The 14,361-nt window shown below is 34.4% G+C and overlaps 2 protein-coding genes across 2 annotated transcripts; one reads left to right on the forward strand and one right to left on the reverse strand.

Moving 5' to 3' along the window:
* Window positions 1-3,316: 3,316 nt before the first annotated feature.
* On the reverse strand, window positions 3,317-5,797 carry LOC104882949 (40S ribosomal protein S11). The gene is made up of 6 exons (XM_010667385.3): window positions 5,638-5,797; window positions 5,501-5,541; window positions 5,293-5,393; window positions 3,910-4,054; window positions 3,737-3,826; window positions 3,317-3,609 (listed from the first exon to the last, which is right to left on the reverse strand). The coding sequence occupies exons 1-6, from the start codon at window positions 5,647-5,649 to the stop codon at window positions 3,519-3,521; spliced, it is 480 nt and encodes a 159-aa protein (XP_010665687.1). The 5' UTR covers window positions 5,650-5,797; the 3' UTR covers window positions 3,317-3,518.
* A 1,994-nt stretch (window positions 5,798-7,791) lies between these two features.
* Window positions 7,792-13,860, forward strand: LOC104882940 (hypothetical protein). Its single transcript, XM_010667376.4, has 9 exons — window positions 7,792-8,282; window positions 8,560-8,825; window positions 11,299-11,483; window positions 11,577-11,861; window positions 12,031-12,089; window positions 12,194-12,230; window positions 12,342-12,413; window positions 12,500-12,827; window positions 13,428-13,860. Exons 1-9 carry the CDS (start codon window positions 8,147-8,149, stop codon window positions 13,806-13,808), a joined length of 1,749 nt encoding a protein of 582 aa, XP_010665678.1. The 5' UTR covers window positions 7,792-8,146; the 3' UTR covers window positions 13,809-13,860.
* Window positions 13,861-14,361: the final 501 nt, after the last annotated feature.

The following is a 14,361-nucleotide window of genomic DNA, read 5'->3' on the forward strand; positions in this document are numbered from 1 at the left end:
ACAAAATAAAACGGTTTAGATTGGCTGATTCATCACAGAATTATTATATAGAAATAAAAAATGATAAAACGACGTAGTTTAGAAGAGGGTGCACCATGCTCTACATGCACTCCGTTAGTTGGTTGCATGTACTTATTTGCGGGAATAATTATTATATTCAAGCACCTGAGTTGTCTGTAAATGAAGGCTTGAACTGTTCAATGAGATGGGGTTGTTGTGACGTTTAGCAATTCCATTGCATTTTGTCTTCTTAGGAAAAAAAAAATAGAGGGATCATAGAACTTGTAAACTTATTGCTTTGATAGTAATTTGCACGTAGAATTACATTGTTTTTGGGGCAGACTTTGACTTAATTAAGCTCCTTGCGTTTGCATTTTGTTTACTACTAGAGTTTTTGTTATAAATAATACTCTTGTTTCTTTGTTTTGACTTCTTATACTTCTATTCTGTAAGAAATCGTTGGTACCAAAATTTTAGAAGAAGAAACCTATGAAATTTGATTTTAAGTAATTACTTGGCAACTTCTCTGCAGTATCATAATTATTTCTTGGCTTTTACGTATGCTGAAATAATTTAGGTCGTGTTATTTTCAACTAAATTTCGGAATTGAAACTTATCTAAATTTATAAATACTTACTAAAGGTTATCATAGAAGGTATGAGAGTTTTTTTATTTTACTAATTGAAATGTATTTGCACTTAGGCTCCGTTTGATAGGGTGTAAAATATTTTCCATGAAAATGAATTTTTCCTTTTTCTATCATTTTCCGTTGTTTGGCTTGGTAAGGGGTGTAAAATAAGTTTTCCATCAAGGGAGCACTAGGTGAAAATTATTTTCCTTTAAAAGAAGGAAAAACACAATTTCCTTCCTCTTCCTTAGCAACTTTTTACTCTCCTCTTTATCCATCCTTTCCCTTCCCCTTCTCCTTCCATTTTTCTCTTTTTCATAACTTTTTTTACATTGAACCAAACGAAAGAAAATTAGATTTGCATTTGAATTTTCCATTATAGAATGTTTTACATGAAAAATCATTTTACATTAAAAATGTTTTACATCCAACCAAACGGAACCTGAACTTGTTTGGCTAACCTTTAAATGTGTAGGAAATAAGAATTCCTATGAAGTAAATATATGTGTTGTTGTTAGGTTGGCAAAAACATGGAAAATAAACCTTCCTAGGAAGTTCTACTACCTGCAAAATGGACGAAATAACTTATCTAGCCCCTCTAGGTAAGTGGAAATTTCCATGGGAAATAGAAATTTCCCATGTTCAACCAAATAAAAAAATGTACTTCCTCGGAAATAAAACTCATGAATGTAAATTCATGGAAAGTTATACTTCTCTGCTTCAACCAAACGAGCCCAATATAGAAGATATGGAATTGAACAAATTACTTCAGTCTTGTATAAATCATGTGTACTGTCATCCAGATAACATAAAGCCAGTTTCACATTCATATCATCATATGATTTTTTTTCCCGTGATTTGGGATAGTGAAACCTACATCAAACTATTAAAAATTCCATGTTTCCAAAAATTTTTACTATTGACAAAACAAAATACCTTTGTCACAATCGAGTTGAGGCAAATAACCATGTAAACTCAGTCAATTCTTTTGATATCTTCTTCTAACTCCTACACAAAGTCTTCGCTATATAAATAATCATGCAGTCGTGATTCTAATTAGTCTACCACATTTTGTCAGCTAAACCTATCTGTGTGATGCCTTAAGTTTCAACTAATTTGGGGAAAACGTGGCAATATTCACTTAAATCACCCTATAATCTTTCAAGCAACTACCAATCATCATCCATGATTCAGGTCACTAATAAATTTCATCTTGAAGATGGAAGAAATCAAATAACAGCCTACCACATCGACATTCATGGAAAATTACACATTCCCACCTGTAATTGATCGATTTGTGAGAATATAGATTATAGATCATGTTATTATCTTTGATAGAGTATAAAACTATTCTAAACTCCAATCACCAGCTTAATGTAATGGTTGAGGTCCTAAAAATAGATTTATACTCTATCACTCTATCACTCTATCACTAGCTCCACATAAATAGTTTTATACTTTATCAATCCTAGATCACGTAATAAAATTTCTTCCTTCCATCACTTTAGACTTTAAGGGTTTTAACTAAAGGTGGTAAATAGATTGTCTCGATCAATTTTAATTTATGTTATAACATACTTTTTATAACTTGCATTCTTGATTTGCTTATTCGTCTAATTGCCAAACGACATTCTTTTTTTTTTTAGTTTAACTAAATAGAGGGAATAGAGCCCAAAAAGGTCAGGGTAACATTTGAGTCTTCCTTAAGGTCACAGGCGAAGTCTATTTCCAGCATCTTACTCGGTCATGAATGAAAAAGGTAAGACCCTAGCTTTTATGTAAACGAGAAAAATGAAAGAGCAAAGAAAAACAAAAAAACGAAGTAAGCGCGTTTGGTATAATCAATGTAAACGGAATGGAAACGATTTGAACAAAGATCGAAAATCGAAATAATAATTATTACCTTTAATAGTTGTTTGGTAACATTGTAGAAGGGAAACAATTGAGAAGTTTATAATTGAGGGATTAAACGTACTTTACTCCTATTAGTTTAAATGGGGGATTATGCTTCCCTCCTAGAACGGTATTTGTTACTTAATACTCATACCAAACGATTAGAAATAAGAACGCTTATTTAAATTTGTTTCCTACTGTCTGCATCAAATTTCTCCATATCAAACACACTCTAAAAAACATCAACGATAAAACTAAGAAAAGAAAACAAGTCTACACTGGTGTTAAACTACTTCAGTCTTGCTCCCCTTTATTCATCCCATTTGAGGAAGATGGGCTAGTTCTATTCAATCAGATTGGATAGTGAAATGTTCTTCGTGATGGAAATAGAGTGACAGACTGGCTTGTCAACTGGAATAGCTCTAAAAACTAGCCTAAATATGCTTAATGTTATATAAAAATTTTAGAAAAAGATACGAGTATGGCTCTCCACGCTAACTTCCTCAGCTTTACAGTTTCTCCCAACCAGGAAATATTATCCAGCATCTTTTTCTTGAACTTTAAGCGCAGGGCTCCGAACTCTTCATCTAAATTCTAATTACCATGTTCCAAACACACAAAGGGAAATCGACTCAGGGGAGTATAAACTCACCAACCAAATTGTCAATATGCTACTTAACATTAGATCAACTCTGATTGAAATTATCCTCCGTTAATTGAACCCTAACTCGGCATTATAAATATAACAGACTAGGCTACATCCCTTGCAATTACGATAATTCTCAGAACCAAAGCTCAAACGAACAATGCAGCCAGGAATTGATGTGAAATGAAAGTAGGCCGGTAGTATCAAAATTTAGCAACTGAGTTGACAAAAAGAAATCCTAAAAACCAATCATAGAAACAATCCTACAAGCATATATGAAAATTACATTAAAATGGTTTCATCTGACTGCTTTTATAAATTCTCAGAAGTAGGAAGGAGCCAAAATCAGGTTTACATTCCAGTGAAGGCCTTCTTGCCACCAGTGGCTGCTCCAGCTGGGATAACCTTCAATACATTGAATCTCACTGTCTTTGAAATCGGCCTGCACAAAATAAATACGAAGACATCAGTTCAATGCAACTCTGAGTATTCAAATGATAGCAACAGATCTCATAATTCCGGAAGGGGGGGTAGAGCTGACGGTTACAAAAGGATGAGAGTGGACAGACCTGCACTGGCCAATGATCACATGGTCACCCTCCTTCACACGGAAACAAGGTGATACGTGGGCTGGAATGTTAGAGTGCCTTTTCTCATACCTGAGGATACATTCAAAATACGAACATCAGTTCTAATTGGAAAGAGAGATTAATCAGAGATCAAGAAGATAACCAAGACCAACCTTTGATACTTCTTGATATAGTGCAGGTAATTGCGGCGAACAATGATGGTTCTTTGCATCTTAGCACTGTGGCAGGTACCAGCTAGAATACGGCCTCTGATAGAAACAGAGCCGGTAAAGGGGCATTTCTTGTCAATGTATGTTCCTATATCAATAAACACAAAGCATCCCATAAGTCGTTTTCAGATAAGTGCTCCTTAAAAGAGTAGGATGAAATATGAAAACTTGTTGCATCTACAAAAATGAATGCAACATATGCATCTTGGGAAACAGATCGTGAAACAAAAAAAAGGAGCCTTACAGCATAACTCGTAATAATACTATACATTGCAATATCTTATACACCTTACAGATTTCAGAATCAATAGATACAATACCAGATCTCAAATGAGCAATACATGAATCAAGTGCTACACGATTTCAAAGATAGGTAGAAGTACAGAACATACTACTAACATACACTTAATACACCCTTAAAGAGTGTAATTGAGTAGGGAACTAAGAGGGTCCTCCTTCCCCACTAAATAAATAAGAACTCCTTCCTCACTTGACAAATAAAAAACTCCTTCCATTGTTGGAAGATTCAAAGGAAAAAGTAAAAATCACTCTTACATCCCGTCCTTCCACCTTCCCACCCCTTCCGGACCCTCCATAACTGTGACCAAAACAAAGTGTAGTATACTGTCATATCCGGAGACTGAAGTTATCCTAAAGTGTTCAGGGTAAAATGTGGCAAGTGAACAATTCGGAGTCATGTGAGACAGCAGGAACCTGATCTTTATGAAAACCACCAGCAAGTAATGCCATCGAAACGCACAAGGTAGACAGAAAAAAAATCCAAAAGAACAATCTCGCTAAACTTGCAAACTCTTGATAACATCATTACCCGAATATGGCTAACCATGAAGTACGAAAAACAATACCGAAATTCACACACAAACAGACCCACACATATAACACAACACTCACAGCCTACAAAGCAACAACAACTATCTCTCCTGGATATATTCTGCATATTACACTACACAAAATCAACAAGCACAACTACAGTTCCACTACTTTACCAAAGAAGTCAATCTAAAATTCATTTAAAACCCACCGAGATAATCAACTCCCTTCCCACCAAATCTATTACTCCCTCCGTAACATAATATTATTTGTGAGGTAAAATATTCGATTGTTGCTAGTAATTCGTTACAGATGGAGTACTCGATTTATTAAACAACGTCACTACATTATCAAATCAGAAACCATATAAAGTCGAAGTATTATAAATTTCAAGCACATAAATTAGACAAAAATCAAATCAAATCAAATCAGCAAACATTAATCAATTTTAAAATAAGAATAATAAGATCTAACTAAAAAATCAAAAATAAAAACCTTCAATGGCATCACGAGGAGTCTTAAACCCTAATCCAATACTCTTCCAGAATCTGTTGCCTCCTTTTCCTGGTCTCTTTCCTTTCCCTGTCTTCTTCGAACTGCAAATTTTCACAAATCAAATATATATTTCAATTCAATCACCATTAAAACAGAAACTTCAAAACTTAAAAAGGTAAGAACAAAATAATTCCAGACAATCACTTACGAAAGGAACAACTTTGGCTGCTTCAAAAAGGCCTTCTCAGTCTAAAATCGCATGAAAAATAGAGAATAAGATAAGAATCGAATGATATAAAATTAACCTAACATTACGACATAGAAGAAGAGGAGAGAGAAAAAAACCTGTTCCGCCATTGCTAATTTGCTAGGGTTTGGTGAAGCTCTTAGAGGAGAGAGATAATATTACGGCACGCAAAAACCCTAAGTTGCAGAAGTGAGAAAAGGAGAGATTTTATTTTTATAGTGGTTGATAGAGGTAGGCCTAGTTTTGGGTATTTAACGAAATTTTTTTTAGCCCAATTTCGAGTTATGTGGAATTGGGCTTTCTGAAAGTCCAGCCCAGTTTACTGTTTGGGTTGAGGCCTTAAGCTTGTTTTATTTTTATTTTTTTGACGGGCTTAAGCTTGTTGTTAGATGTAAAAGGATGGAGATTAGAGTCAACAAAGACACAAACTCTTGGAAATCGAGCCGCATCAAAAGCTGTCTTCCAACTTATTGGGACCCACAATACTCCCCTGTGGCCCGGTTCTCCACTTTTCAACCAGATTTTCCTACAAGTTTGTAATTTTGTATGCAAATCAATCAAGACAATAGAGTATTTTAGTTAAACGCTATAATAAATTAGTTAAACGCTATAATATATTTTAAATTATAATGCATTTTATTAACCTTAATTTTATTATCACACATAAACATTCGTTCTTTTTTTCTCCGATCCACCGAGACGTCCAAAAACTTGTATGGTTTTCCTCCTTCATTCTATACATACAACCTGCATTGGATGCTTAATTTAGATGCAAGTAAAATATTTGAGCACGAGTTTGCAATGACAATGTCCACAAACACTTACTTTATTTTTTCACCTGGTAAGATGTTTATCATGTTTGAAGTGAATGAAGAGTTTGACACATATTCATCACAAATTGAAATATATATTGTCCATTGTTAAATGATAACTTGCACTCGCAAAAATGTCGAAAAAACAGATCAGATTATTTTTGGTACCGAAAACTTAACTTTTGCATTTGAAAGTTTAAATTTTTTATTTGAAAAGTATAACTAATACCTAAATGTTATTAGTTATTAATTTATTCATAATGGTTAAATAATATGAAGTAATAGTTATGCTGCTAGAATTGTTGTATTTTCATGCCTTGAGAATCATGCATATGCGTTCAATCACAAAAACACTACATAAGTATATATGCAAAAGGTGGATTATATGTAAAGAGGAAAGTGTAGAAAAGAAAAATGAATAGATAAACCAATGTAACCGCATGGCAATATGAAACCGCGAGAAAGTTAGTTATACAATCTCATTCTCAAAAGTCAATACAATGAAGATGCAAGAAAGGCATTCCAAGAAGTCTATGGAAATACTACTGCATTTGTAAACAAAATCTTAACTACAAAACCAATCATAGAAGAATGATGTTCATCAATTACAACTACATTGGTTATTTTATACCCGTATGGTTCAAAAACAAAGAGAGGAAGTGCAAGAAAGAAAAGTCATTTTGAGAAAACTAACAAAATAAATTTCAAGAACCAAACTAAAATTGATACAATAATTACTCCAAATGCTATGTTGTTTTAAGTTATTTTTTCAGGTTGTCTTTTGTATTTGACATTTTAAATATGTAAAAAAATTATTTCCTCATTTATATTAAAAACCAAAATAATGCTCAATTAATCTTAACTAATTATAGAACAACACTAACTAATATATTGAATATGTAAAACAAAAAACAATGAAAGTCTACAATTATAGAACGTCTTTTTTTTAGACTTTGCTAATGTTGAAATATAGTCATTTTGATTGGACAAATATATATTGTTACACAATTTCATATCACCTGGTGGAGACCTACATTTCTCATGGAATTTTTTTATTCGTCATATGACCAAATATATTTTGTAAACTGTTCATAATGGGAATACCTTTTTTTTTTTTGTTTTTTATCCTTTACACTAATTTCATGTCACATTGACGGATGCTCTAAGTTGAATCTATAAACTTTTAAAACCCAACTTTCCCCCAATCAAGTGAGACATTAAGCAATAAAAATGTGTTTTAAGATTAGAACCCATATAACCTTTCATTTGATATGTTAATGCATTAACCAACTACCCTACAATATTCATGTTTGTTTTGTGAGGAAAAAATCATTTAAAGACAAAATACTGTTTCTATTTTTAAGACTTCAAATACACGTTGGTAAATAATTCGATCGTACCGTCCGGGACAAGAACTACTTGACACCCAAAGCTTAATTTATTAACCTATTGTAATAACAAGGATTAAGGTAAAGAAAACGCAACATTAATCGTTGATTACAAATTTGAAAAGGGTATTTAAAAATTGGGAAGGGGTATTTTAGTATAACAAGACTGTTCTTATTGGTGGGGCTCATGTTCCCCCTTACTCTATCGATTATCGTTTCTTTGAACCGTTGTCAGCATCACTTCACACTTCTCTACACTCTTACCTTTCTTCCCAAACCCCAATTCCTTTCCCTCTATGTTTTCTCTGCTCAACAACAGAGTTTAAAAGCCGAAAACTTCCATTACAACTAAAATTTTCCTTTCCACACTCATATAAAAAAAGAAAAAAAAAACCCATAAATTCATAATGCTAAGCTACTCGAGTAGCAGAAGCAGTAGTAAATTACCCTCTTCATCTCAACTACTCCCCACATTACTCTACTTGTACTTACTTACTCTAACAGTTGCACTTGCTACTTCCACCTCACTCCCCCCTACCCCAGGTACGCGTGTTCCAAGCCTTGGACTTTTTATTTACGTATATTCGAGTGTCGAGGATCCGATACGAGTATATCAACTTATGGCTCGTTCATTCGTTTTCTGTTTCCAGTTTTCAGTCTTTTAAAAGAAAAAGTAGTATTTTCCAGTTTTCTGTTGTCACTTGTCAGTTGTCAAAATTAACATGTTTAGTATAAGTACGGCTAAACTGGAAACTTACAAGGATGCCGAATGGACTTTAAAAGCCCTTTCTTTTGTTTAACCAATGTGGATGTTTTTCAGGGGGTGAAAGTGAAGCAAATTATCATCATTATGGTGGTGAAATGGGAATTTTCCTCAGTAATAAGGGTAGAAGTCTTGCAGAAGGTCCAAGTTATAGTAGTGGAGAAAATGGAGAAGGGAATAATATAAATGGAGGTTATGGAGGTTATGGAGGAGAGAGTTCATTGTTGATATTGGCTCCAAGAAGAACACATAGAAAAGATCCTATTGATGGGTTTAAGTATTATAATGGTGGTTGGAATATTAGTGAACGTCATTACTGGGCTGTAAGTATATTATCTTCTTCTTATCTCTGTTTCTGACACTTTTTGTTTCCATTTTTGGCTTTTATGTGGGTTGAGATTCTTGAGAATGAATGGTTTAGCATGAAGAAAGAGGTAAATAATGGTGTGGGACATTTTTGTCATTTTGAGTTTTACCTTTTTACCTTTGTTTTTTTACTCAAAACATTTTTACTTTTAGGACCTGTTCTCCCCAACTTATTTTCAGTTCAATTCAGTTCAGTTCTGGACAATACTTTTACTCTCACATATCACTATTCATTTCAGTTTAATTCAATTCAATTTAATTCAGCTGTTTTATGCCGAAGAAAACAAACCCTTATCTTGTTCTATATTATATATTAACATACATTAAGCTCTAGCGGTAATCTTTTTATTATTATTTCATGTAGAGATGATAAAAGTTGTGAATTTTGTTGCTAGATTTATCTTATAGTAGTTTCAAAATTTTTTATTAAGATACTAAGCGTTAGTAATGTCAAAATTATGCGATAGTAAGTTGAAAGAAGGAAAAAAAATTATCGAAAAAGTAAGGTAGTTTCTCACAAGCAGAAGAGACAAAAACTTGCAAAAGTACCATATGGTGCCTTTCACATAGAGAGAACAAAATTAGGGAAATGTCTTTACTAATATAGCACAAAGATTTTGTAGTCGTGGTTACTAACCTAAGATTATAGTTTTAACTCTTAACTCTCAATTTCACACAAATCTCTATTATTGTTTGTGGCTAAATGTGAACTTTCTGCTTGAAATGAGTCTTAATTCTCCATCTTTCACGAATTCGGTCCCAGTCTAATTTATACTACTATGAAAAAGTTACAAAACTAGGTTTTGAGTGTAGCTTCTAAAGCTTTAAACTACTACTCAAACATTTAGAAGAGAGAGGGGTAAAAACAAAAGATGAGTGGTGGGGCTAGAAATTTGACTTAAGCTAATGGTGACAACCTGACATAAATTTGTGGCATACTTTAGGGAGATTGGAGATTATTAAACAACTTGAATACATGTTTTGTCTCCTAGGAGTAAAGATAGTACTAGGCCAAACTGGTTCAAACCATGTATGACCCGACCCAAAATGACACGATACGGGTAAGATGTGGTAGCCGATGTTTTGGGCTGTATTTTATGGAAATATAAGCGTGTCATCGTATGAGGTACAAATTTTAGCACGAAAAAAATGAAAATTACGATTTCAAAGTATAGGTATGTCTCCGCGAGCCCATGGGTTGAGCTGAGCTGAACCGAGCCTTGGCCTTAGTTTTAAGTATGGGTTGTAAGTTGTAACAGAGTTATTGCCCTGGCTAAGCCTTCGTCTTGGCATGGGCCACGGCATCTTTATCTAGGAGTAGTCCTTAATTGGATTCAAACTAGTATGTGGATTGTAATCCCTGGCTATTGATAAACATAAAAGGAACTTTTTATGAATTTTGTTCTCAACTTTATGCCATGTTTAATCATTAAAGTTCTTCCACATTTGAAAAGATTGTGAAGTGCTACATGATATTGGTATTGTAATAAAAGCTCTTTGTAGTCTTGCGTTAAATGATGTCCTATATATTCTGCCAAGAAATTTGCACAAAAATATGTTTAAAAGGGTACACTAAATCATCCCAGCTTTTTGAGCAAAATCAAAGTTTTTTTTAAGGACTAAGCATACTTTATTTCCCTTGTAATTTCCTTCTTGGGGGATTTTGCGTGTAAGTTAGGGAGCGTTTGGTTCATATGATTCTGGTATAAGGTATGAGTTTAGAATGAGCAAAATCCATACCTAGTAGTTGTTTACAAAATCAACAAATTTAAAACCAATACATCAAACCCATAAGATATGGGGTTTAGAAACCCATAAGATATGGGGTTTAGAAACCCAAGGGGTAGGTGGATATGGCTCGGTATCAAATAGAAGAAAAAAATCTATTCCCAAATAAAACCAAACACATGTTATTAGGTATAAAGTTCCAAAACTATACCACATTGGTTTCATTCCTTATTCCAAACCCATACCACTATATGAACCAAACGCGCCCCTAGTTAATAGGAACCCATAAAAAAAAAAGGGGATATAAATGAAATTTGGATGATTGACATGGCAAGAAAATGCATTATATAAACTTAGCATGTTGTATCTATAGCGTTCCAATCAAGCATGCAGAACTAACTTGATTTTAAAAAACTTGGTTCTGAGCTGTATAATGAGATAGCAATCATAGGATACATAAGGTATATATCCTTGGTCCTCTACTGACCTTAACTTGCAGCCCGCATGGGCCGAGTTATGGTGGCTCACCAGTCACCATTGGCTTGACTCGTCCAATAACCAGGTCTCATGTTTAATAAGATCCTGAGTTCATTCGTCAATATGCTTTTGATATTAGTCGAAATAAGCAATCATAATTTCTAATGATATGGGATCTTTGTTTCCAGTTTAAGATTTTCTCCTCTTTTCTTTGCTAAAATGCAGTCTGCAGGTTTCTCTGCTGCTCCGCTGTTCATCATCTCCTTAACCTGGTTCCTTGTATTTGGGCTGTGTCTATTAATCATTTCTCTCTGTCACTTCTGTTGTCGAAGGGAGCAACGCTTTGGCTATTCACGTGTAGCTTACATTTTATCACTCGTACTTCTTATACTCTTCACGCTTGCTGCAGTGTATGCTCTCTTGTTTCTCTTCAAAACTAGCATCAAAATAGTTGAGTTCAATTTTTCTACATGTTCTTAATCTAATATTCATGCTGGTTTCAGTATAGGATGTCTTGTTTTATATACTGGACAAGCAAAGTTTCATCGTAGTACCATATCAACATTGGAATATCTTAAAAGTCAAGCTGATACAACTGTTTGGAAGCTCAACAATGTGTCTGATTATCTTTCCTCAGCAAAGCAGATAGGGGTACAAAACATTTTCTTGCCTTCTAATGTGCAGACCGACATTGATGAAATCGACATGAAAATCACTGCTTCTTCTAGCTTACTTGATCATCAATCAACTGACGCTGCTGATGACATACGAGATGTATTAGATTCCTTGTAAGTTATGAAGAAGTTTCTGTCCTGAGTGTAGCTTTTAAATATTTTGCTCAACTTGTAATGTTCAAAGGTTCTCTGTCAGACCGTCTGACCCAAGAATTTGTATTTTGCGCATCTAATTGCACAATTGAGATTGAACATGCTTGCTTGGTGTTCCTAAATTCTGTAGGAGGCTTGCCCTGATCATAGTTGCAGCCATCATGCTTTTCTTAGCATTTCTGGGATTCGGTAAACCACTTTAGCCATTAGCTTACTGTGATATTGAATTTTTTTTCTTTGTCCCTCGTAAACTTAACATGCTGATTTTTTTTGGCCTGATCTCGTTGTTTCAGTCTTTTCGATGTTTGGCATGCAAGTTCTCGTCTACACGTGAGTGCGAAAATTTTAGATATACTGCTATTACTGATGATTAAGCACACACTAATATATTCTATGTATATGTATTGACACTTATAAGATGGCATATTGTAATTGCTGTAGGCTTGTGGTTTTTGGATGGATTCTGGTTACTGGGACATTCATCTTGTGTGGTGTATTCCTCCTATTCCACAAGTAAGTATTGAGTTGTAAATATACTTTTTATCTTGTTAGTTCTTTTGTTGTTTTCCTTGCCAATGTTTATTTGTTTTTTTTACCAGTGTTGCAGGAGATACTTGTATGGCTATGCGCCAATGGACTGAGAACCCCACGGCTCATACAGCATTAGACGAGATACTTCCCTGTGTCGACCCTGCTACTTCACAGGAAACATTAAAACGAAGCAAGGAGGTTACTTCTCAGCTTGTGGACTTGGTTAACTCAGTCATATCCAATGTTTCGAACATCAATTTTGGCCCGCAATTTAGACCTTTCTATTACAACCAATCTGGTCCTCTATTGCCCTTCGTCTGCAATCCGTTTTCACAAGTTGATTTATTGGACCGTCCATGTGCTCGTGGTGAAGTCAACTTGAACAATGCTACTCAGGTAACAGGCTAACCACCCCTCTGTTTTAAGCTGCTTCTTTGCCTTCCTCATTCAGGCCCTTAATGCCTCAACTAAACTTTCTTGTACCAACTTTTATAATCTAGAAACCTTTGGTTTTAAACACGTACGTTACTGAAAATAAGCTTCAAATTGTATGCCTCCATGGGGTTAGAGATGAACTTCCTAAATGAAGCACTGTCAAGTTGAAGTTTTGAGTAGCTTGCAAAGTTTATAGTGGATGTTGTAGGACGAAGTCTATAACATATAAAGGTTTTAAGGATTCGAAGCAATCTGATGGCCGTCTCCTTATTAGTTGATTACTCAAAAAAAATGTGAAACTTTGGTAGATCAAATTCATATTAAGGCTCTAATATGCTCATCTATTTTCACCTATTACAGGAAAAATCAGTAGTTAAAAGCTAATAGTTAACGTTGAGGTCGACAAGGGCTATTTAAGTTCAACTCAAAACCAGAATAAGTTCTAGCAACTTCAGATTAGGGACAAATTAGTTAAGTTCAAACATGTTTAGATAATAATAGGTGAAAAGAACGCACCCTCGTACAGCTAATAGCTCTGAATGACTGTTCTTCATCCTGCAGGTATTGGGGAACTATGTGTGCCAGGTTGATCCAAATGGGATATGCTTTACTACAGGGCGCTTGACACCAGCTATGTATGGCCAAATTGCTACCGCTGTGAATGTGAGCTATGGCTTGTACAACTATGGTCCTGACCTTGTTGCATTAGAAGACTGCTCGTTTGTCAGGGAGACGTTCACGAGCATATACAGCGATCATTGCCCTGGACTTCGACGATACAGTAGATGGGTGTATGCAGGGCTGGTTATGGTGTCTTTTGCAGTTATGTTTTCTCTCATTTTCTGGGTAATTTATGGTAGGGAACGTAAGCACAGATTGTATACCAAACGGCGCTTAAGCCAAGGTGGTCATAAGAAACCTTCAAGGATGGATTATAACTAATTCTTGCTGTAACTCTGATACTATTGCTTATTAATCATTATTAGCATTCTCATTGTTTTGTTTGCTATGATTTTCAGCTTTGTTTTAGGCTGGTTCCTTATTCTTTAGGTTTGCTTTGCTTTGCTCTTCATCTTAAGAAAATAAATTGCAATTAAAACAATTACTTTAGGTATTACTCCCTCCGATCTTTATTATTTTACCAGTATTCTTTCTCGGATGTCTCTTATTAGTTTACCCCTTTCTTTTGTTTCAATTTTTGAAATGGGACTACTAACTTTTCATCACACATACATCTAACTTTAATATAAAATAATAGTTTCTCTTTCTTTTTATGACCCAATTATTTCTCCTAAAATTCTGAAAAAAAGGGGTAAACTATTAAAGACCGAAAGGAGTATTTCTCGAGAGCTTGTCTTCTGCTAGACAATCTTATCAAACGTTTTTTTTTTCAAACGACTTCTAACCTTTTTTTTTTTTCTTAAGAGAACCTTATTTTTAATTGGTTTGACAGCTATCTTTCCCTATCAGAGTTCAAACAATAAGGGGGTGTTTG

The sequence above is a fragment of the Beta vulgaris genome, chromosome 2 (genome assembly GCF_026745355.1).
Source record: "Beta vulgaris subsp. vulgaris cultivar EL10 chromosome 2, EL10.2, whole genome shotgun sequence".
Classification (NCBI taxonomy): domain Eukaryota; kingdom Viridiplantae; phylum Streptophyta; class Magnoliopsida; order Caryophyllales; family Amaranthaceae; genus Beta; species Beta vulgaris.

Excerpts from the sequence above, each read along its gene's own strand:
- LOC104882949 (XM_010667385.3), bottom strand. Across the intron at positions 5,394-5,500 it reads CAGCCAAAGTTGTTCCTTTC|TTCGAAGAAGACAGGGAAAG; the intron begins GTAAGTGATTGT and ends GAAAATTTGCAG. Across the intron at positions 3,827-3,909 it reads TATATCAAGAAGTATCAAAG|GTATGAGAAAAGGCACTCTA; the intron begins GTTGGTCTTGGT and ends ATGTATCCTCAG.
- LOC104882940 (XM_010667376.4), top strand. The coding sequence starts at position 8,147 with ATGCTAAGCTACTCGAGTAGCAGAAGCAGTAGTAAATTACCCTCTTCA. Across the intron at positions 8,283-8,559 it reads CTCACTCCCCCCTACCCCAG|GGGGTGAAAGTGAAGCAAAT; the intron begins GTACGCGTGTTC and ends GATGTTTTTCAG. Across the intron at positions 12,828-13,427 it reads ACTTGAACAATGCTACTCAG|GTATTGGGGAACTATGTGTG; the intron begins GTAACAGGCTAA and ends TTCATCCTGCAG.